Source organism: Leucoraja erinacea, chromosome 33 (assembly GCF_028641065.1).
Source record: "Leucoraja erinacea ecotype New England chromosome 33, Leri_hhj_1, whole genome shotgun sequence".
NCBI lineage: Eukaryota > Metazoa > Chordata > Chondrichthyes > Rajiformes > Rajidae > Leucoraja > Leucoraja erinaceus.
The window spans coordinates 7,310,199-7,332,783 of record NC_073409.1 but is presented as its reverse complement, the minus strand read 5'-3'; the positions used below and the strand labels follow the sequence as shown (position 1 = coordinate 7,332,783).

Here is a 22,585-nt window from a genome sequence, read left to right as displayed (position 1 = left end):
TGAATTATTCTTACTGTAATAAAGTCAAAATACGTTACGCTTTGTTGCACGAGGTGTTAATGAGGTTTTAATAGTGTTTATTAACAGCGTGTGGACACAGTTGGCAAAGCTCGCATTTATAGACTATCGTTCTCTCCAAGACTACTTTCTCTCAAAAGAAAACCAGACCATTCTCCAGGTTTCCCCAGCTCTGTTATATCTGCTTTGATGTTGGGTCTTTTCACAGCGGAATTCTTAAAACGTCTCCCCACCCTGAACCACAGCTGTTCCTTTGCCACTGTAAACAAAGCCTTTGATCGCACCTTTCTATTTTTCCATCTCTCACCTCCACCTTCCCCTCTCGGACAGAGCTAGGATGGTGGACCCCGGTCCTCATCTACCACCCCACCAGCCTCTTATATTCAGATCATAATCATACTTTATTAGCCAAGTATGTTTTGCAACATACCAGGAATTTGATTTGCTGTACAGTCATGCTAATAAAAAGCAATGGAACACACAAAATACATTTTAACATAAACATCCACCACAGTGACTCCACCACATTCCTCACTGTGATGGAAGGCGAAAAAAAGTTCAATCTCTTCCCTTCTTTGTCCTCCAGCGGCCGGGAGCCTCTAACCTTCTGTTGACGGGACGATCTTACTCCCGTAGCCGGTGGCGGGTCTTCTCATGCATCAGGGGCGAATGGAGCGTCGATCCCCGGCAAGGAACCGGCTCCGATGGTAAGCCCACGCCCCACGGTGGGGATCAAAGTCAGTCCTGAGCAAGGCCTCCAGCTCCACGATGTTAGGCCGCAGAGCGATCGGAGATACGACCCGGAAAACAATCGCATCTCCGGCAAGGTGAGAGATTGAAAAAGTTTCCCCCGACCCCCTCTCCCACATAAAACAAACCAGAGAACATGAACACAATGTGGACTGTGGATCCTTCAGTTTCAGCCAGCCTTACCGAGATTGTGCGCCACACATCTTCCACCATCATGTGATGATCGCTGCCCCATGACCTTAAACCTCTCATGTAACTGCAGCAAGGACACCTGTCCTTCCACCTGTTCCCCCTCCCACCATTGAGGGTCACAAACAATCTTTAAGGTAAAACAGTGAATCACGTGTATTTCTCCCATTCGAGAGTACCGCAGTCAGCATTCTACATTATAGTCCACACTGTAGAAATGACACGCAGATTGGGTGCATGCTTTCCAGAGCATCTATAGACAAATTCCCATTGCCTGACACTTTAATTCTCCTTCCCATTCACATTAATTGTCCATGGCCTTTTGTGTTATGATATCCATGTCTATTATAAATGGGTCCAATGTGAGAAACCGTGGGATTGGATGAGACACCTTTGTTGGCATGAGCCAAAGGCCTCTTTCTACACTCCATGACTATTATATGCGCCTTAGAAAGCATTTTATCGGGATGCATCACAGCATGGTTTGGGAACTGTTCCATCCAAGACCGCAAGAAATTGCAGGGAATCATGGATGTAGCCCAGACATTCACGGAAACCAACCTCCCTGACATTGACTCCATCTACACTTCATGTTGCCTTGGAAAGGCCAGCAGCATAATCAAGGACCAGTCTCATCCCAAACACTCACTCTTCTCCCCTCTCCCATCAGGCAAGAGGTACAGAAGTTTGAGAACACATACCTCCAGATTCAAGCAGAGTTTCTTCCCAGCTATGATCGGGCAACTGAACCATCCTTTCACCAGCTAGAGTGTCATCCTTACCTCCCACCTATCTCATTGGAGACTGTTGAACCATATTTAATTGAACTTTATAGTGCACTAAATACCCTTTTCGTGCATCTGTGCACTATTACAACCTGATTGGAATCATGTAGTCTTTGCATTGATAGGATAGCACGCAACAAAAAAGCTTTTTGTTGTACCTCGGTACACATGACACCAATAAACTAAACTAATTCACCCACTTATGGTCTCTTTAGAAGACCTGGATTTACAAAGCAAAAAGCACTCTACCTACCATCTTGTATTTCAAGGCACCTTCAAACTTCAGCCCTCGGTGGCAGGATCCTCTGGAATCAATGACAACCACAACATAGCCAAGCTCTGCCAGTGTGTTCAGACGCAAGTATTTAACTCCCTTAAAGCGGTTGTTTACCAGCTGCACCTGTGGGATGAAAAAAAAAAAAGCTTTGGATACGCAATATTTTTTTAACCATTTTAATCAAATTACCTTTTTACCGTGAAATAAGCAATAACGCAAAAGCAGTTTTTATAAAAAGGTTTTGAGAAAGTAAATACAACGAAAATATTTCCAGGTGAGAACATCACACACAGCGGCTCCAAGAAATCCAATCATGAAACTTCTTTACCCAGGTGGTGGTGACATTAAGGACAACAGAACGACGGGGAAATGAACACAGCAGGCACATTGAATGAGATCTGGGCACATATAGTGAGGACTGAGATTAAATACCATTTGCTCACAATCCTCCATTTATTGCACTGGCATTCTCAGCAGCTTTAGACTTTAGAGATAAAGCGCAGAAACAGGCCCTTTTTTAAGCCCACCGAGACCGCACCCAACAGCAATCATCCCGCGCATCACACTATCCTACACACTAGGGACACATTTACCAAAGCCAATTAACGTAGAAACCTGTACATCTTTGGAGTGTGGGAGGAAACCACTGCACCCGGAGAAAACCCACGCGCTCATAGGGAGAACGTACAAACTCCGTACAGAGAGTGGCCACAGCCAGGATCGAACCTGGGTCTCTGGCGCTGTGAAGCAGCAGCTCTACCGCTGCGCCACTGTGCCACCCATCAGCTCCATTCTGAAGGAAATCCTATATCGTTCCAGGAGAATGTCCTTTTCTTCCCCATCAACTGAAGCATGAAACTAGATTATCTGTTGTGTGCGAATGGCATGTCATGGCAAAGAAAAAAAAGATATAGAAACATCCTTTATAGTGGGAGTATGAACTCTTAAAATAGTCCTTTAATGCAAACGTATTTCTTTTCAAAGAAGAAAGCTGTGGCGGATGGAATAAAAGAGAAAAGAGAAACTTGAGAAAAGAAATGAGAGAGAAGAATCACAAACATGGTATCCGATATCTCTGTATTTCCTGTATCTGGGGAGATATATAACCAATCGTCAAACTATTGGAAAAAAGATGCACTACAGCAGGAAAGGGGCATATCCTAATCACTCAGGAGGGAATGATCAAACCCACCAACTTCTACAAACGTTTCTTGATTAGTACGAATGTCAGGGGAGGGCAGGAGAATGGGGTTAAGAGGGAAAGGGAAAGATAGATATGCCATGATTGAATGGCGGAGTAGACTTGATGGACGAATGGCACAACTCTACTCCTACAATTTATGAACTTATCTCGCTGGGTTCACCAGCATCATGCGTCCAGCAGGTGTAGTGCATAGATTCAGGTAGCAGATCAATTGTTTGACATTGCCCGAGTAAACACTGGATTCGCTGAAAGTTTTCTGCCTCAGGGTGGGAAACCATCTCTATTTTATGTAGTTCTAAAGAAAGTGAACAATGAAAATACTAATCAAGTTTAATGAAAGCTGGCTGGAGATATTCCTACCTGTGGGCCACCATACGTGTAAAGCAGAATGGGGTACTTTGTTCTCGGTTGTAGATTGTGTGGTTTGAACATCATTCCGTGCAATATATAGCCAGACTTGCTGTGAAAATTGAACATCTCTGGAGGAACGTACCCTTGCAGACATCCTGTAAAACACCAACATCATTTCATGCAACAAAGATTGTACCGGCTCTCGTCCCAACAGCCAGTCTGCTGATGTTGCACATCTGAAACCGAGCAAATCCACGTGTGTCTCAAGAATATTACAGAAGAGCCAATCTGTCTTTCAAGTGCAAATCCACTTCAACTGACTCCCAAATTATTTCCTTGTATCACCGCTATTTGCTTTTTCCAGATGCTCAAGTAATTCCCTTTGAAGAATGCTTCGTTTAGAGTTACAGCGTGAAAAAAGGCCCTTCGCCCCAGCGAATCCGTGCCGGCCGGCAATCCCCACACATTAACGCGATTCGGCACACTAGGGGCTATTCACAATTTTACCAAGTCAATTAACCTACAAACCTGTACGTCTATGGAGTGTGGGAGGAAAGCAGAGGTCCCAGGGAAACCATATGGGCCACGGGGAGAACATACAAACTCCACACAGACAAGCACCCGTAGTCAGGATCGAACCCGGGTCTCTGGCGCTGTAAGGCACCCACTCTACCTCTGCGCCATTGTGCCACCCAACGCTGTTGACTATATGTAGTACATCATCAATGTATCCAATTTCCTCATTAAATGTTTACGCTTACATCACATCTTGCTTTTTTTTTAAAACTGTTAGAAACATAGAAATTAGGTGCAGGAGTAGGCCATTCGGCCCTTCGAGCCTGCACCGCCATTCAATATGATCATGGCTGAGCATCCAACTCAGTATCCCCTACCTGCCTTCTCTCCATACCCTCTGATCCCCTTAGCCACAAGGGCCACATCTAACTCCCTCTTAAATATAGCCAATGAACTGGCCTCGACTACCCTCTGTGGCAGAGAGTTCCAGAGATTCACCACTCTCTGTGCGTGTTCAGCTCTCCTCACCCTCCAGTCTCTGGAAACAGCTTTTCTTTGAACCATCTACAAATTAAAAACAACATTACCTCCTACAGTCTATTCACACAACTCTGGTATTGTTCTCCTATACACCGTCTGTACTTTCTCCAAGGGCCCTATTCTTGTTAGATCTATTTGCTGTCCCAGTTTCAGCAGTCAGCAAACTAGTTGTATGTAGATTAACACAAACTCCTGTTTTTTCTACTCAATGTATGATCTATGTGCCTTCTACACTGACAGTTTTACAAAGTGCGAATGCTAGAATTTGCTGCTGCCTCCACTCAGCCTACAGCGTCTGGAAATCTCTGCTCTTTGAACTACTCATGGTTAAAAAAGCTCAAATCTTTATTCTAAGAAAAATATCACCTCCTACAATCAATGTACACAACTGCAATCACTCATGACTGGTACAGTTCTATTAAACACCCCCAAAGGGAAAATGGACCCACTCAATGTTTCCAGCATTTTCTGTTTAATGCCTTATTAATGATGCTGTCAATTCTTACAGCCGCTCGAAAGGATCTTTGTGCAAACATCCCAAATTTCCTATGCTTGCACTCCTTTTAACCTTGTAACATTATGCATGCTTTTTATATCTGTAATTACTTTGGTTTGTATCCCTGCAAGCTTCTAAGTGTTAGGTTCTGATACAGCCTGTGTTGTCTCATGGAGACAAGGCAGCACTAACAAAAGGAAGATTTCCTGCACGAGGTTTTATTAATAGCAGCAAATATACCTGGTGATTCTAACATTGTGACCCAGAATTCTCTCCGTTTGTGAAGAGGGGCTTCATCTGATCCCATTAATCGGAAGATGTGTACACAGTGCGGGCGGTCCTGATTGCTGAACTTCGTTACAAACATATCAAAGTTCTATAAATGAATAGGAGAGAATTATAACTCCATCCACTGTAAAGTATAAACAGTTACATTAAACCAAATGCAACAGTTCAACTGTATGTCACCCACACTAACGATCTATAAGGGTGCAACGATATGTGCTAATTACGGTTACTGTCTTTGTAAAATTTATTTAACATCAGGTCATCCAAATGAAGGGAAGGGATAGAGTAATTAATGATTAGTTGTATCTACATTAGTAACATCTTTTAATATGACTGCAGAAGTGTGGAAGCTTTACCTGGCTGACGAAGCATTTATGAGAGTAGCCTAACTGTGTCAGTCGCACAACTTCTGTGGGAATTTCATAGCTCAATACGTAGAGATGGTGCTCCAATGGAGTGTCCTTGGTACCTTGAAAATAAACCAGGCGGGTAGCTTCATTCACCCATATCTGTCAAAGATGCACAAGTTGAGAAGACATCAATCCAGATTATGTTATTAAATATTAACGCAGAAATAAGAAGCAATGTAAAGCGAGTTCCTTTTATTAACAGCATCAGACCGAGGGTTAAGTGATGATATTATTGAACACGTGCCAATGAAGCCGCTCCCATTGTCCTATCACAGGTTTGTGCCAAACCAGTCCCCTTCTTGCATATTCTTCAGCCGTGAGTTTCTGCAGTAAGTGCAGATGGGCCATTCAGGGGCGATGCCCTTCAGGAGACGTCTTACCGCATTCTTACACGTTTTTCACTTGCAAACAATCAAAAGTAAAGGCATGACCATTTCCTCATCTCAGGCTGAAGTCAATAAATGCATTACATTCACTGGATGACTGCTAAAATCTAAAGGCAGCATTGCCTGGCATTATTTTCTCTTTTTATCTAACGGCTGTACTTCAATATCTCTGTTCATTGTGGAATTCATTGTGGAGGCCAGGTCATTGGATATGTTTAGGTTTAAGGCAGAGATTGACAGATTCTTGATTAGCAAGGACATCAAGGATCATGGGGAGAAGGCAGAGGAATGGGGTCAAGAAGAACAATGGATCACCCATGATTGAATAGCAGAGTAGACGATGGGCCGAATGGCCGTCATCTGCTCCTATGACTTGTGAACTTGGTTTAGAACATTCTTCGAGCAATTGGAAATTAATGTAATTGTTCTGCATGTTTCCTGCAATCCCTCCACCTTTCTCACCCAAGTCAAATGGCAGGAGACTGACATTCAGCTACGAGGAAGCATAGAAGGAGATCCGTTTAGCCAGGCATCAGGTACAGCACAGACATTATGGGCCAAAGGGCCCAGTGATGTGCTGTACTGTTCTATGTAAGGTGATTTGGACTCCTGCACACAAAAGTCTATTGCCTCGAGAGACTGGAAGTTTTAACAATGGCAATCTCAGACATAGTACCATTTACTTCCAAGAGAGCACACAATGTTGATTGTGAATTCTAGATAGGAATAAATCATTGATTCGTGCAGAAGACTTGAATGCAAATGTCATCATTGTTAATCAGCCCAGACTCCATGGCAACCTCTTGCAGAACCAGCCAGTCAGACCCACTCCCCAACTCTATTCCAGCACCTTAGCAATTTCCTTTTGGAATCATCGATCATTCCTGCATGCAGTACCCTCATAGTGTCAATGATTGCCATTAGAACATTTTCACAACCCTCTATCCCCATCCCATGCTCTTCAATATATTTTGCCTAAAATCTTAAATCAGTATCCCCAGTTCTTGTACCAATAGCTAATGGGAATACTTTTTCTTTGACTACCTGATTCAAACCTGCTATCATCTTGTACGCTTCAATCAAATCTTGCCACGACTTTCTTTGCTCCAAGGAAAACCACCCCAGCTTCTCAAACTCAAAGTAGCTGCAATCCTTTGCCCCTTACCATCTGGTAAATCTCTGCATCTTCTCAAGGGTCTTCCCATCGATCCTAAAGTGCAATGACCAGACAAACTAATTGTGACCAAAACAAAACTAATCAAATTTTCAGCATAGTTTCCTGGCTTATCTACATGATATAGAACATAAACGAGTACAGCACAGGAACGAGTCCTTCAGCCCACAATACCCGTGCCGAACATGATGCCAAGTTCAATCAATCTTTGCCTGCACGTGATCCATGTTCCTCTGCATATCCACATGGAATATCTCTTATTTATAAAGTTCACGCTTTGCAAATAACTCTCACAATATCCTATCAGTTTTTATTATCTATACATGTGACCCCTTCCCCATCCTGGAAATCCGTAAATGTGTCATTCAGTCTATACTGTTTGTGCCCAGACCAAAATGTCACAATTAAATATCATTTGCCTATTCGTCTAGTCTATCATTGCTCTGTTTAATGCATTGGTATCACTGACAGCCACACCACGCCTAGAACCATGGACACATTTTCACTGCCCAAACACAATATTATATGTAATACACGGTAATTTTTAGAGAACACAGCTGTCTACCATTCTTCGGTCTGAGAAACAATCAGTCAGCACAACTCACTGTTTTGTGAGACAATGTTTTTGTTGAATCCAAGCCAACGTTCACCTTCCTATTTCCTGAGTCTCGGTTGTGTGAACGAGCCTCCCACATAGCTCAGTGTTAAACATTCTAATGATATCCACCAGAGGGCTACAACCCGTCACCTCCCCCATCAATCTTCTGATAGTTCAAAACAATTCAGGAAGGTTAGACAAATACAATTTGCCTTTCGTAAATGTGCTCCGATTCTTGTTAACTAACTCAAACCTCGGAAAGGACATTTCCTTTCCCTTGATTATTTTCTCCAAAACTTTGTTCACTCCGAACATTAACTGGTAATTATTAGGAATTGTGTCCGTTCTTTGTTTTCGCTTCGTTTTTCAGACTTTCCAGCCCTTTGGGACCTCACGCATATTCTGGGGAATGGTGGAAGATTTTGGCAAGCCCTTCTGTGTCTACACCAACTACCCAGCGCTTTAATTCAGCAACCAATGTAGACCACGCACCTTATCCACTGCAGGCCTCAATAGCTTCCTCAGGTCTTCGAGTACCTCAATTTTCAGCCTATTTATTAGTTCTACAGCATCCAGGGTACAAGCAAGATATGTAGCCAGTCAGGGGTCTGAGCTGTGGCTGGGAGAATGGCCAGAACACAGATTGGAGTCAGAAAACTCGAGATCAAGAACGTGAGTGGTCTGCAGCTGTAACTGGGATCTGAAGTGCCTCTATATTTCCCCACATTCTTAAAGTCAGGCAGATAAGAGTGGGTCTTGCCTCACGTTCAGCAGACATTGTGGGCTGAAGGTCCTGAACCTGTGCTGTTCAATGTTATACCCAAACATTGTTAGCTGATACCCAAACCCATGCCAAAGTGTAGGACACAAAGTGCTGGAGTAACTCATTGGATAAGACAGCATCACTGGATAACATGGATAGGCAACAGAAGGGTCCTGATCCAAACGTCACCTATCCATGTTCTCCAGAGATGTTGCCTGGCCTGCGGAGACACTCCAGCACTTTGTGTCTTTTTTGTAAACCAGCATCTGAAGAAGGGTCTCGATGCGAAACAACACCTACTCCTTTTCTCCAGAACATGTCTGACCCGCTGAGTAGCACCAGCTTTTTGTGTCTATCTGCAGTTCCTTGTTTATATCCTTGCCAGAGTAATTTAGATTAGTGGAGAAGATATTAGCTTAAACTATTAAAGCTTGAAATGTCAGAATTGCTCAGGTTAAAGGAAGTTCCTTCAACTATAACTGGACTGTTGTCATTTTTCCAGTGGATACGTACCGTTGACCCATGTCTCCCAAGTACTTCCCAGTCTCCGCTGGTCAAAGGTAACTCTTGTTTTATTGGGCATTTAAAGTCATCTGAGGAAACAACATGCAGATTAATTAGTTTTGGTATTATATTAATGCACATCAGAAAGTTTAATACAGACTTAAACATTCTTTAAATTTGGTTCTATTATTATTTGTAGTTCAAACACAAATAGCTTGCAGATAAAGCACGGGATGTACAAGAGGCATGTTTGTGACATTAGGCAAACTGTATCTATGTTTATAGTGCATTCATTATCTTTGGTCACAGTCCTGCAATGTGGAAGCACCATCAACATTAGGAGTGCAGCTTTAGATGAACACCAAAGCGGTAAAATTGAGGGTTTTCTCAGCCTCAAGCACATCCCAAAGCCCTAAAAGAATTCTGGGTTGCAATCGGAGTGTTAAGAAAAAAGATATGAATTGAAGGTGTACACTAGGGGTCGTCAACCTGGTTCTGCATAGGGGCTGGGATGCATGTCTGTGAGCGGATGGCGGGCCACATCAATCACATGTACACATGGATCCCGCCCCGGATGGCAGGCTTCAAATCACATGTTAAGATGGTAGACAAAAACGCTGGAGAAACTCAGTGGGTGAGGCAGCCTCATGCAATCCTTGCATGTCTCACCCGCTGAGTTTCTCCAGCATTTTTTGTCTACCTTCGTTTTTTCCAGCATATGCAGTTCTTTCTTAAACGTGTTCACAGAAGGTGCGTGGCCGGGGGGGGGGCTTGGCTGTGTTCGGGGGGGGTCTTGGCTGTGTTCGGGGGGGGCTGTGTTGGAGGGGGGGTCTTGGCTGTGTTGGGGGGGGGGGGGGGCTTGGCTGTGTTTGGGGGGGGGGGGGGGGGGGGGTCTTGGCTGGTGTTTGGAAGGGGGGGGGGGGGGGGGCGATCGTCGGTCCGGATGTTTACGGCGAAAATAAAAACGCCTGCAGGCCGGATTATTTCGGGTTACGGGCCCTGGTGTACACCAACTGACAAGATGCATTTAATTTCTTCTAATAATAAGAAACAATGTATATTTATCTTAAAGAAAGCAATGTGGAAACCAGCAACACAAGTGGGGAAGGTTTATAATAAAACTGGAGGCAGCATTGGAGGAGTCTGACTTGACTTGATCTCACATTGTTGCAGAGGTGCACCTAGGCAAGCCTTTCTCCTCCACATTGCCTTATTTGATATTAGTTCTCTTATATATCCTGAATCTTTTGATGAATAAAAAGCAGAATATATATTTTGGGCCGAAGGGTCTGTTTCCATGCCGTATGACTCTAACTGATGATATTTTACTTGTTGTTGATGATATTACAAAGCAATGGCAACAGAGGGAGGGTGGGGTTACCATGATGGGTTGAGGGATGAGCCAGCTAGGAGACAAAATGTAATCTATCAGCATTTATACAGCATCTTTAACATGGACGATCCTGAACAACTAAGTAATTCACTCAGGATCAAACATTCATAGTTGCTTCAGAAGCACAGGCTTCCATCCAATAAATACAGCAGTACAAGAGTGTATAAGATCAAACACAAGGAAGACCATCTGATCCAAGCATGAAGTTATAGAAACGCCTCTCTTTTTAATTTAATCCCTAAATTGCATTCCTTGAATTCCTAAATAAAACACAATAACCAGAAGAGAGCTTTCGTTACATACAATATACTCTGAATAATGGAATATCTTAACAGCCATGGTATAGCTGGCCGACAAAAGGACAATTAAGGTTCTAATCGCTATTGATGCACATGTTCCATGTTCCCTATAATTGCTACACAAGCCAACTTGAAGAAAGGCTTCTGGTCTCTGCAGCTTGCTTACCTGGAGAGGGGTAGCCCCCACAGGACCGCTTGTACTTGGACTCCTCCAAGACGGTTGTAATCTTGTAAAGGTGTCGAAAGCCAGTTTTACATTCAGAGGCAAAAATGAACTGGATCTCGTCTTCCTTGGTTTGAGGAAGTATGTGCAGTATATCGTGGACCTGCAGAGAAGAGGAGAAGGCTTTACTTTGAACGCCGTGACCATTTGCTGCACAACCAAGACCATGCCCCAAAAGGGTGAAAAGATGCACATTAATCTCTCCACCACAATACTGATTATGAGAGCAGGTGGTTTATTAACTGAAGAGGCTGGTACCTACGTTTATCCAAATGTCAGTTGTTTCCTCGTATATGATCAATGGTGTGACACTGTCAGGCACAGATTCCATGAGCTTCTGCCGCTCCACTGCATCACCCACCACTGGGATAAACAAAGTAGGGGGGATCAGAACGATCTGGAGCCTTGTTTGGGGCCGATCCAACAGGATGGCCCATGCACTATGAGAAAACCAGTATTTTATACATTCAGATAGGTTGGCAATATTTAGTTTGCTTTCTTTTTAAAATAAACAGGGCTTATACAATTGAAAGAAAATCAGTAATATTTTTTTTTCTGAATAGAAGAGACCATGGGTGAATCTTTCCAACCCCATAATACTTGCATAATATTAGCACAAATAATTTAATGACAGAAACATTCTGAATCACAAAATATATAGAACACAGATCAATGTAGACCCATCTGAGGAATTATTTGCTTAATATTTACTAACAACACTTAGAGCAGTGAATGAATATTTAATAATCAATGCCCAGGGTATTTGTGAATCCATGCCCGACAACTCATGAACACTCACTGTCTTTGGACATGCATCTACCACAGGCTCAAATACAGAATACATGTTTTCTGAAGATAGTTTTGTTTAATTCAGTTTAGAGATTCAGCATGGACTAAGGCCCTTCAGCCCATGCTAACTGTTAATCACCTGTTCACACCAGTTCTATGCTATCCCACTTTCACATCCACTCCCTACAGACTAGGGCAACTTTACACAGGCAAACTGACCTACAACCCGTTACATCATTGGGATGTGGGAAGAAACCAGGAGGAAACCGATGCAGTCACAAGGAGAACGTGCAAACTCCACACAGACAGCACCCAAAGTCAGGATCAAACACTCTGGCGCTGGGAGGCAGCATCACAACCAGCTGTGCCACTGTGTTGCCATTATATTATAGGAATAAAATAATTCCTATTATCGGAGAGATACAGTAAATAAGTAACTAGTCGCTGAAGTGTGACTGTTAAACATCTAGCTTTTCAACACATAGGTCTTGATTGAACATGTGGTATCTCATTACGTGAGGCTCAGACTAGATTCCAGTATCTCACTGCAAGGATCTGAGACCAACTGTGCAATATTCCAAACCATGATATCCAAATCCAGGGGATTTCACGGATCTACATTTGCTGGGCATACAGTATCCGAAATTAGATTATCTGTACTCTGAAAGGTATACATTTCTTGACTTTTTTTAATAATTATCAACTAATCAGGAACATACGCACTATTTTCCTTCTCGTGTCCACCCAACCCGTGCAATGTATTCTGTTCCTTTGAAAAGGATCTCAAAGGGTTGGACCAATTCCTTGTCAACAACACTCGAAATCTACAGAAAAGAAACAGCACCAGGGTTACTTTTAGATTAGACTTTACACGTTCGAAACTTGGTGAGAATTATAAATACTCACCCTTCCAATGGCATTTATTGTTACTTCCGACATCTTGAAAGTTATCTTTGGATTTAGAGTTCCTGCAACATTGAAAAAGTAAATAAAACATAAGCTATCTTGTAAATTCCTGGTTCAACAATGATCCAGTTACAGAAATGCATCTTCATTTCATATTTAATTGTCAAAAGAAAAAGGGGCTAATAAAAGGAAATTAATTCATTTTACAAGACACAGCAGGTCAGGCAGCATCTATGGAAAAATAAGGTGACTTTTCGGGTTGGAACCACAACAAAACAGGGCGGCAACAGATGACCTCGGGAAGGGTGGAGTCCATAATGGCCCATTGTTGGCTGGGGAAGATGTGCTAACAACAGGCATAGAGAGAATGCAAACAGCAAAGCACAATGCGGATTCTGTTTTCTGTCATCAAGCCGTAAAATTTCATTAGCACTACCCTTATTCTGTGACCTGTATCTTGATCTTTACTGGTCTTACTGACATTCCTAATTGGAACTTGGCATCCTTGACAAGAGCACGATGAGCCAATACAATCCGTGATGAACACAATGCTACAACAGTTGGGCAGGGTGTTCCAGTCAACATACAGCATGTATAGCACGTATCAGATGGGGTTTTGTGTCAACGGAGAATTTTCACCGTCAATCCTAGGAGATTAATTAATATTCCCAGGATCCCATTATGGGATTTGAATCATGTCTCCAGATACCCGTCCGGTAAGATAGCCACTATTCAAAGCTTGAAATCCAAACCAGACAGTGTGTAAATAATGCGTGGAGATCATTCATACTCAAATAAGATGCAAATTCTTAATTTTAGTTGAGGTACATCAAAGTCTGCCTCACATCTGTGCACCATACAGAACATTCCTTGTCAAACCATGCAAGGAGTTGGTACATTTATAGTGATGCATCTCTAGCGCACTTTTATACCTGTCATCGCAGAGGGTTCACATTAATTAAAACCATGTGCAGAAAATCAAATATCTCACCTGTCCGTGGGTACCGGTATGAATCACACCTTCGTGTCTCAAGCATGGGCGAGGTTACATGGATAATTTCAACATTTGACTCGTCATTCTCTTCGTAGAGTATCCTAAGAATCTTCTCCCCATTTGGGGCTGCAAAAAGAATCAACAACAACATCAAATCAAGTGCTAAAGTAACAAGTTTGATATTTGACTTTATGGGAAGAGGGAGACAAATCAAATCTATCTCATTGGTGTTCACATTAATCATATATCTCCTTCCATGTGACTGTCAGTATTAGATCTATAACACATGTATTTGAGAATTATCATTGAGATCATCACCTTATTACAGAGAAACGATACATTGAAATAGACACAAGCTCATAATCATTACTTGGTGACATGCAGAGTTCAATTTGTTGCTATGTGACAAACTTATAGGTCTGTAGTTTTGACCAGAGTAATAAAGTTAACCAAGTAAGCCACTAGCATTGTATGAAATAGTCAGTGTATTATTAAACCTAACAATTTCACTTACAGGTAGCCAAGGTAAAAATGTGCCATTTCCAAATGCCTCACCTTTCACCACAGCCTCTTCGGCCCCACAACATTACAACATCTGTTCTCCTCCAAATCTACCCAGTAGCCCATTCTCAGTTGCAACCGCTCCTTTGCCAACACATGCCTCCACTGCCTGGACCCATCGAACGCAATTCCCCTCTTTAACCTCTAGGCATTTTTACATCTTTTATTAAGATATTCTTAATAAAAATAATGTTTTTGAAAAAACATTTGAGCGACTGTCTGAATAATTCCTTACTATTCAGACAGGAAGAAATTTCCAGGAAGAAACTTGGGGCATTGTATTACACCCAATGGAATTGTATAAATGTAATCCTTATTGTCCAACACAATGATGAACTGCGCTCACTGCTCGACAGTCCACAAAGCAGTTTACGCAGGAGATGTTGAAGTTACACAATATATTTGCAGACATAAATGCTCTTTATCCTTCTACAATACAATACAATCAGTTTTATTCGTCACATTGCACATAAAGTGTAAGTGAAATGAATTTGTCAGCAGCGGTACAATGATAAAGAACACACAAACACAATAAAAATGTAACACAAACATCCACCACAGCATTAATCACTGTGGTGGAAGGCACTGTGATGGCAGATTTCCTATATATTATTCAATTGCTTGGACTTTGTGTACTGCTGGACAATAACATTGGGATTACTGAGGAGCCTGAAGTGGAGGAACAAGGCTGACTTTCTCCCCCGACTCTGGAGAAGCAGAGCCCTGCTACTGTAACATCGCCTGCAAATTTAACCAATGTCTCTCTGGTACATTTGGTTCATGAGCATGTTGAAGTGCCTGTTTCCACACGGTATAACTCCATGACTGCGAACTAAAGACTATTAGAACAGACCTCTGACAACACCATGAAGACAAGTTCAAGTTGATGCAACGTTTGGCAAGACTCTCAGCAACACCTTTATATGCAAAGGTCAGCCGCCTGTCCTCTCCCGACTCAAATGTCTGCTCAATATTGGCTCAATAGTATGTGCAGCAATGGAAAGATGTTGACTTTAGCATAAGAGGATTGTTTAATTGAGTACACATTGAACCATGTGATAGTGGACATACTCACTGTCCTCAGCCAAAGGACACCACCAGTACCCAGTGTACCGGTCAAACTCCTCCTGGAGCACAAAACTGGAGATTCCTGCAGACTTTGGATCATCCTCCAGGTTAGGCAAGCCTTCAATACAGAAGGATAGGAAGGCAAATATTAGAACTTTTTTTTTTTTTGTAAAAATCTGAAATAGAATAAGAAAATTTATGAAGCTGCACAATTTGTTGTTCTCCAAAGGCAGAGAGTAATTTGTTTGTTGATATCTTTCCTGTGCGATTATAAAGATTCTTTAATGATCAAAGTGGGAACATGGTAGATATATATTTTTTAAACTAACAAACCTCATGAATATATTTATATGGGTAGATACTTTTAATATCCTTTTGCTGCAAAGTACTTTAAATAAATAAGGCAAACTACGTTATTGGCAGAAGCACTAGAGTGTACACTGGGATCTATTACAAAGATGTTACCAGGACTCGAGGGCCTGAGCTAACGGGAGAGGTTGAGCAGGCTAAGAATTTATTCCTTGGAGTGCAGGAGGATGAGGGTTGATCCCATAGAGGTATATAAGATCACGAGAGGAATATATAGACTAGATACAGTCTTTTACCCAAAGTTGGGGGAATCAAGAGCCAGAGGACATGGGTTTAAGGTGAGGTGACAAAAATTAAATAAGAACTTGAGGGACACACAAAAGGTTGTAGGTATATGGAAAGAGCTGATGGCGGAAGAAATTGAGGCAGGTACAATCACAACGTTTAAAAAACATTTGGACAGGTACATGGATAGAATAGGTTTAGAGGGATTTGGGCCAAACATAGGCAGGTTGGAGAAGTGCAGTTGGGGCAAGTTGCTCAGCTTTGGCAAGATGGGCCAAAGGGCCTGATTCCATGCTGTGACTCCGTGACTGTGAACTGAAGACTATCGGAACAAACCTCAGACACCATCGTGAAGACAAGTTCAAGTCGATGCAATGTTTTGCGCGATTCTCAGAAATACCTTTATGTGCAAAAGTCAGCCGCCTTTCCTCTCCTGACTCAATATTAGAAATCCACAAATCATTGCTGTGGATGAAGGAAATCCAGATTGAATCAGCGGGACAGATTTTGGGATCCATCCTGATGTTCGGGCAGCTGGTCTTGATCTGTGAAGGATTTTTCGGTTCATTCTATAAAATAAAACAGTCAAGGCATCATTGATCATCGCACCTCCTCAAACCTCTCGTATAAATGATTTCTTTACTGCATAACAGGCAGCTCAACGGTAAAACAACTATCTTTGTCCTTTAGTGGAATTTTAGGACTTTGCTCTGGTTTAAAATCTTCTTGTATAACAGCGAACTTTACCTGATCTTGATTTCAATTGAACGCTGTACTATCATATCAAATATAACCGGATTGTTATGCCTCATTGTTATGACTTGTGCGGCACAGTGACGCAGTGGTACAGTTGGGCCTTGCAGCTCTAGAGACTCGGGTTCGATCCCGACTATGGGCGGTGCCTGGGGCCGGTAGCGCTATATTTAGAACCCATAGCGCAAAGCTGACAGCGCTCCGTTTATACCTTTGCCCGCCAAATCGGCAGCGCTGTGTGCTTTGCTTTGCGCGGCAAGTCTGTAGTGCTGATATTGCTTTACGTGCCAGTCTGCGGCTGATGGTGCTTTGTTCCCAAACCGGGGGGGGGGCTCACTCGGATGCAGTCCCTGCCTTTGGTTTGAGTTTGAATTTGAGAGCAATGCTATTGGCCAGGACTTACCTGCAGTTATTTAAACGGCTGATTTCTTACCTGTATAAAGACAGGCGCCAAGAAGCCATAGGTTTATGCATGAGAGGGATTTCACTGACGGTCTGAGTCCCGATCAGCACCGTGGATGGAGAGGGGGGGGGGGGGGGAGGGAGGAGTGAGAGGGAGAGGGAGTCCACGCATACCAAGACGTATTGCTTTTGTCCTCTCGTCAATAAAACTGATTTGTAACTAAAGAGACGAGTGAGCCTTTTTCTGTTCTACGAGTTAGATCCTTGAACCTGTTCCATTGTAACACCTCCCACACTCCAAAGACATACAGGTTTATAGGTTAATTGGCTTGGTATAATTGTAAATTGTCCTTAGTGTGTGTATGATAGTGATAGTGCGCAGGGATTGGTGGTTGGCATGGTCAGTGTGCCGAAGGGCCTGTTTCCACGCTGTGTCTCTAAACTAAATGTCGTAATAAATCTGTGAAAATAAACCTGATCTAGCTGCAAAACCATCATAATATCTACCATGGTCTCACGCCTTTAATCACATGGAACAAAATCTCTCAATTCTTACATAGCAAAAAGCAGTAAAATACCAATTCCTTAATCTAATGTTGCTGCACTATATGCAACTCAGATCAAGAATAAGCTCATCCTGAAACTTCAATCATAGCTGATCTATCTTTCCCTCTTAACCCCATTCTCCTGCTTTCTCCCGACAAGAATCTGTCAATCTCTGCCTTAAAAATATGCATTGACGGCATTCTGTGGCAATGAATTCCAGATTCACCATGCTCTGGCTAAAATAAATTCCTCATCTCAAAAATCACTGGATGGATTTAAGAGAGAGTTAGATAGAGCTCTAGGAGCTTGTTGAATCAAGGGATATGGGGAGAAGGCAGGCACGGGTTACAGATTGGGGCCGGTCAGCCATGATCACAATGAATGACAGTGCTGGCTCGAAGAGCCGAATGGCCCCCTCCTGCACCTATTTTCTATGTCTATGTTTCTCTGTTTCTCCTTTCTAAAGGCACATCCTTTTATTCTGGTTGTATATCCTCCCACTTGTGGAAACATCCTTTCCATATTCACTCTATCCAGGCCTTGTTCATGGCAAGGCCAATGTTCAGTACCTATCCTATCCTTAACCAGTCTGAAGAATGGTCTTGACCCTAAACGTCACACATTCCTTCTCTCCAGAGATGCTGCCTGTCCCGCTGAGTTACTTCAGCATTGTGTGTCTATCCTTAACTCTCCTTGATTAGAATGTGCTGAGCAGTCCTTCAGTCAGTACTCCCACAGTGATACTAGACAGTTCCCACGATTCTAACCCAGTAACAAAGAAATGCCAATACACTTCTACATAGAATAGAAAATAGCGCTGTTTACTGGAACTTGTAAACTGTGCTTGGCCACTCATTAACTCTAACCCTGACGCTGGCATCTCAATTTTTCAGGCAATATATAATTCCATACAATGTAAACAGAATGATTCTCAATGACATTATATGGGGAGCATTTTGCTAGAATTAGTCTACGAAGAATGCAAGTGTGAACTAGTTATCAGTTTAGAAGCAATATGGGTAGCTCGGCAAGCAGAATAGATTTTAGGTGACCCGTTGAACAGATGCTGATCAGAAGACGACCCGGTCAAACTAACAAGAAAACTGATGGACATACAGCTTTAAAACATATCCAACGTTAAACATGCTAAACAAGATCACCCAGCTGAGGGATTTTAGGGAAAAAAAGACTTGGATACTGCGAGAAGTCACAAGCTTTCCCACGGGGAAGTTAGGCTAGAGAGCGAATCAGCATTTGGCAATATTACTATTTTCTAAGTGAAATAAAAATGATTTGCATTTATACAAGGCCTTTCGTTCAGTTGCAGAACACACCCCTAAGCATGTCAGAGTTCAATCACTGCTTTTGAAGTGTTGGCATATTGCAAAGCCTGCTTTCACTCGCAAATAATGACCAGATTCAGTTTTATTCAGTCACACTGACTGGGGGATCAATTAGTCAGAACACAAAAATTATCTTTATCTGCCTTCTTAGTCCCCAAATTATATCAGCTCAGGGAATGGAAAAGAAGATAAAAGTAGCTCAAACTTGAGAGCAGACTCACGGTGAAGCCGCTGCTGCTGCCGTCCGTCGTGTAGTAAATGCTGTTGCTCGCCTGGAACAGAAACATCCCACTCTCTCGGTGGAAGTCGTAGGAGGCGATGCCAATCGTCCCGATTCTTTTCCTCTCCCTTAACAGCTCCTCTTCACGATAGTAAATTCCATAATCAGGAATAGACTGGGTAATAAATGTTAAAAGCGCACTTAGTTTCCCTTATTGAGCAATAAGTAAAATGAAAGACACAAACTCGATCCCGCATACCTGAAAATAGTCCAGCAGTGGAGTCCACGTGAGCAAGTGGGCAGCATCCTTGTTGATAATTTGAGGAATATCCGAGTAGAACAAGGTATTTTCCCGGTTTTCATTTGACATAGCTGGAAGAGAACCATACACTTAAATCCATTATCTTCCAGGTCAAGGGACGGTAATATTACAAGAACTCTTCAGATCAACAAATTATAGATTATCAGCCCTTACAAAGTTGCAAAGCGCTGGAGTGAGTAAATGAACAGGTCAGACAGCATATCTGGAGACCATGAAAAGGTGACTTTTGGGTTGGAACCCTTGTTCATACTGATCAGTCTGACGTTGGTGCGCCTTCTTTGTTGTCCCATCAATGTGGTTGTTCCTCAAGAAAGTAGCATTCTTTCTCTCACGAAGGAAAGGTAAAATGTTTGTGTTCAATTTTTATTGTGTATTGTGTGTTCTTTTTTATTGTACCGCTGCTGGCAAATTCATTTCACTTGCACTTTATGTGCAAGTGACAAATAAAACTTGACTTGACTTGAGGTTGTTCAGCAATGGATACATCCAGTCACAAAACAGACCGATCCAGATGATTCTAAAGCGACTACGAGCCTTTAGAATTGAAATGCAACAGCAGAGTGGTGCGGCGAGGGTGACACGGTAGAGCAATGGTATAGTTGCTGCCTCACAACGCCAGGGACCTGGGTGTGATCCTGACTGTGGTTGTTATCAGTATGGTGTTTGTACATTTGCCCTGTATTTTCTCTGGGTTCTCCAGTTTACTCCCACATTTCAAAGACAAGCATAGAACTAGTGTACGGGTGATCAATGGCCGGTGTGGACTCTGGGCCGTAGGGCCTGTTTCCATGCTGTGTCTCTAATCGAAACAATTAATACTGCAGACTGGGTACAATTGAGAAACAGAAGGAACTCACCAAGATAATAGAGACGATCTGATTGAGGACCTTCGGGGTCATTTTTCTTTACAAAATAAAAATCATGGGGGGTTTTTGCCATCATGTGCCCATGTAGTTTCCTGCTGTCCGTGATTAATTTGCGGAGGCGGCTCCACGTGTATCGCTCCACGTAATACGGTTCAAACGCCTCGCACCCTTCAACATCCGCAGTGGCATTGGCAGAAGCTGTTTCAAAAACCTCAATATTTGGTTGTTCGGTTTCCATTGCTGCAGCCATCAACACCCCTCCTAAAAGATAAGGACAGAGAAAGAAGTATAAAAACACAGATACTGCCCCTAAGATGTGCTACCCCAACAACAGCAGCACTACTGTAGAGTGGCGTGCTGTTGAGATTAATGCATGCCTCTAGATTATTCCTCACTCCACACATAATGCACAACATTGGAAGTAATCTGGTGCAGAAACTGTACCACTCGCTGGCTTTCCTATGACGTTCCAGCTCTTGCAATTAGAACTGTGATAGGTTCCATCATTTGAGGCAATCTCACATTGATTTATTTTGGATTTGAGATATAAAGGCTGAATAATTGATGGATTTTGGAGCATAAATACAACACAGAAACAGTCCCTTCAGCTCACAACGGCCATGCCCAACATGATGCCAAGCTAATCTAATTTGTCTACACATGATCCCTATGTCTCCATTCCCTGCATATCCATGTACCTGTCTAAAATCTTTTTGAACACCATTATCTATCTGCCTCCAACACCACCCCACACAACAGTGTAAAATAAAACTTGCCCCCCCATATCTTTAAACTTCCCACTTCTCACCATACATCTATCCCTCTAGTCCTTAACGTTTCCGCCCTGCAGTAAAAAAAATGTGTAGGAAGGAACTGCATATGCTATTTAATCCAAAGATAGACACAAAAAAACTGGAGGAGCTCAGCAGATCAGGCAGCATCTCTGGAGAATAGGAGGTGACGTTATGGGTTGAGACCCTTCTTCAGGTTCCGTCTACCTTGTCTATGTCTCTCCTAAATGTATATACTTTTTGACGAAATGCATTTCGTTGTCTCTGTACTGTACACTGACAATTAAAATTGAATCTGATACTTGTATCTGACCTCGCTGCAACCTCCAGCATTCCTGAGAAAACACTCCAAGTCTGTACAACCTCTCCTTATAGCTTACACCCTCTAATCCAGGCATCATTCAGGCATTTGTGGCTGGCCCTGATCTTTTCTCGCCTGCAAATTCTCCCCCACCCACCCAATACTTTCAGTCTGAAGAGGGTCCCGACCCGAAACATCACCCATCCTGTTTTCCTCCAGAGATGCTGCCTGGCCCTGCTGAGTGACTGCAGCGTTGTGTGTATATCTTCTTCCCGATGAACCTCCCTCCTCTGCACCTTTTTCCAAAGCCTCCCCACCCTTCCTGTTAATGGGGAAACCAGAACTGCACACGACACACAGAATGCGGCCTAAGCAAAGCTGCGGCAACGACTCGCTGACCCTTAAACACTCAATGTCTGTGATTAAACCTGTGAGGTCAGACTCCTCCCCTCATGATCCCTGCAGAGGGACGGTGCCGGCGCTACACAAATGCAGGTTCGACGTGCGGGCAGGGAGTGAATGCCGCGCATCCAGGGAGGGAGGGAGGGTTCTGCCCCGGGGTGGGGGGTAAAAGACAAGGGTCAGAATGTATTGAGCGCGTCGCTCCTGCTGCTGCTGCTGCTCGGCGGCTGAAGCGGGAGAACAAACGCGGCGCCCGCTCCATCCTCACCCGCACTGCGCGCCTCCCTCCCTCGCTTCCGGGCTCCTCTTGCACTTCCGCTCCCCGACGTCAACAAACGGGGGCGAGGGGCGATCCCCGCCCCGCGGATCCGGCCCCGCCCTCCGCCAACAGCGCCGCCCCCGGCCAGCCGACTCCACTGCCCGCACGCCCGCAGGCCGCTATCACTGCTGCCGCCGGAGTTCACTCATCAGCGCCACCTCTGCCACCCACAGGCTGCGGCTGTTACTGCAGTCGCCCCAGTTCACTCATCAGCGCCACCTCTGGTCAGCCGACTTCTCCGCCA

General features: G+C 43.3%; 1 protein-coding gene across 3 annotated transcripts in view; it reads right to left on the bottom strand.

Moving 5' to 3' along the window:
• Positions 1–22,408, bottom strand: part of dpp9 (dipeptidyl-peptidase 9) — a 27,904-nt gene extending 5,496 nt beyond the window's left edge. Inside the window, exons 1-16 of one of the 3 annotated variants that reach the window (XM_055661149.1) lie at positions 22,291–22,408; positions 20,520–20,789; positions 19,600–19,712; positions 19,342–19,515; positions 16,477–16,645; positions 15,490–15,600; positions 13,851–13,979; positions 12,860–12,921; positions 12,677–12,777; positions 11,427–11,604; positions 11,108–11,267; positions 9,259–9,338; positions 5,771–5,923; positions 5,367–5,502; positions 3,584–3,729; positions 1,996–2,142 (exon numbers count right to left, since the gene is read on the bottom strand). In XM_055661149.1, the coding sequence (XP_055517124.1) occupies positions 1,996–2,142; positions 3,584–3,729; positions 5,367–5,502; positions 5,771–5,923; positions 9,259–9,338; positions 11,108–11,267; positions 11,427–11,604; positions 12,677–12,777; positions 12,860–12,921; positions 13,851–13,979; positions 15,490–15,600; positions 16,477–16,645; positions 19,342–19,515; positions 19,600–19,712; positions 20,520–20,778 (2,118 nt within the window). In that variant the 5' untranslated portion in view covers positions 20,779–20,789; positions 22,291–22,408. The other 2 variants (XM_055661148.1, XR_008726097.1) reach the window with 2 other exon arrangements.
• Positions 22,409–22,585: the final 177 nt, after the last annotated feature.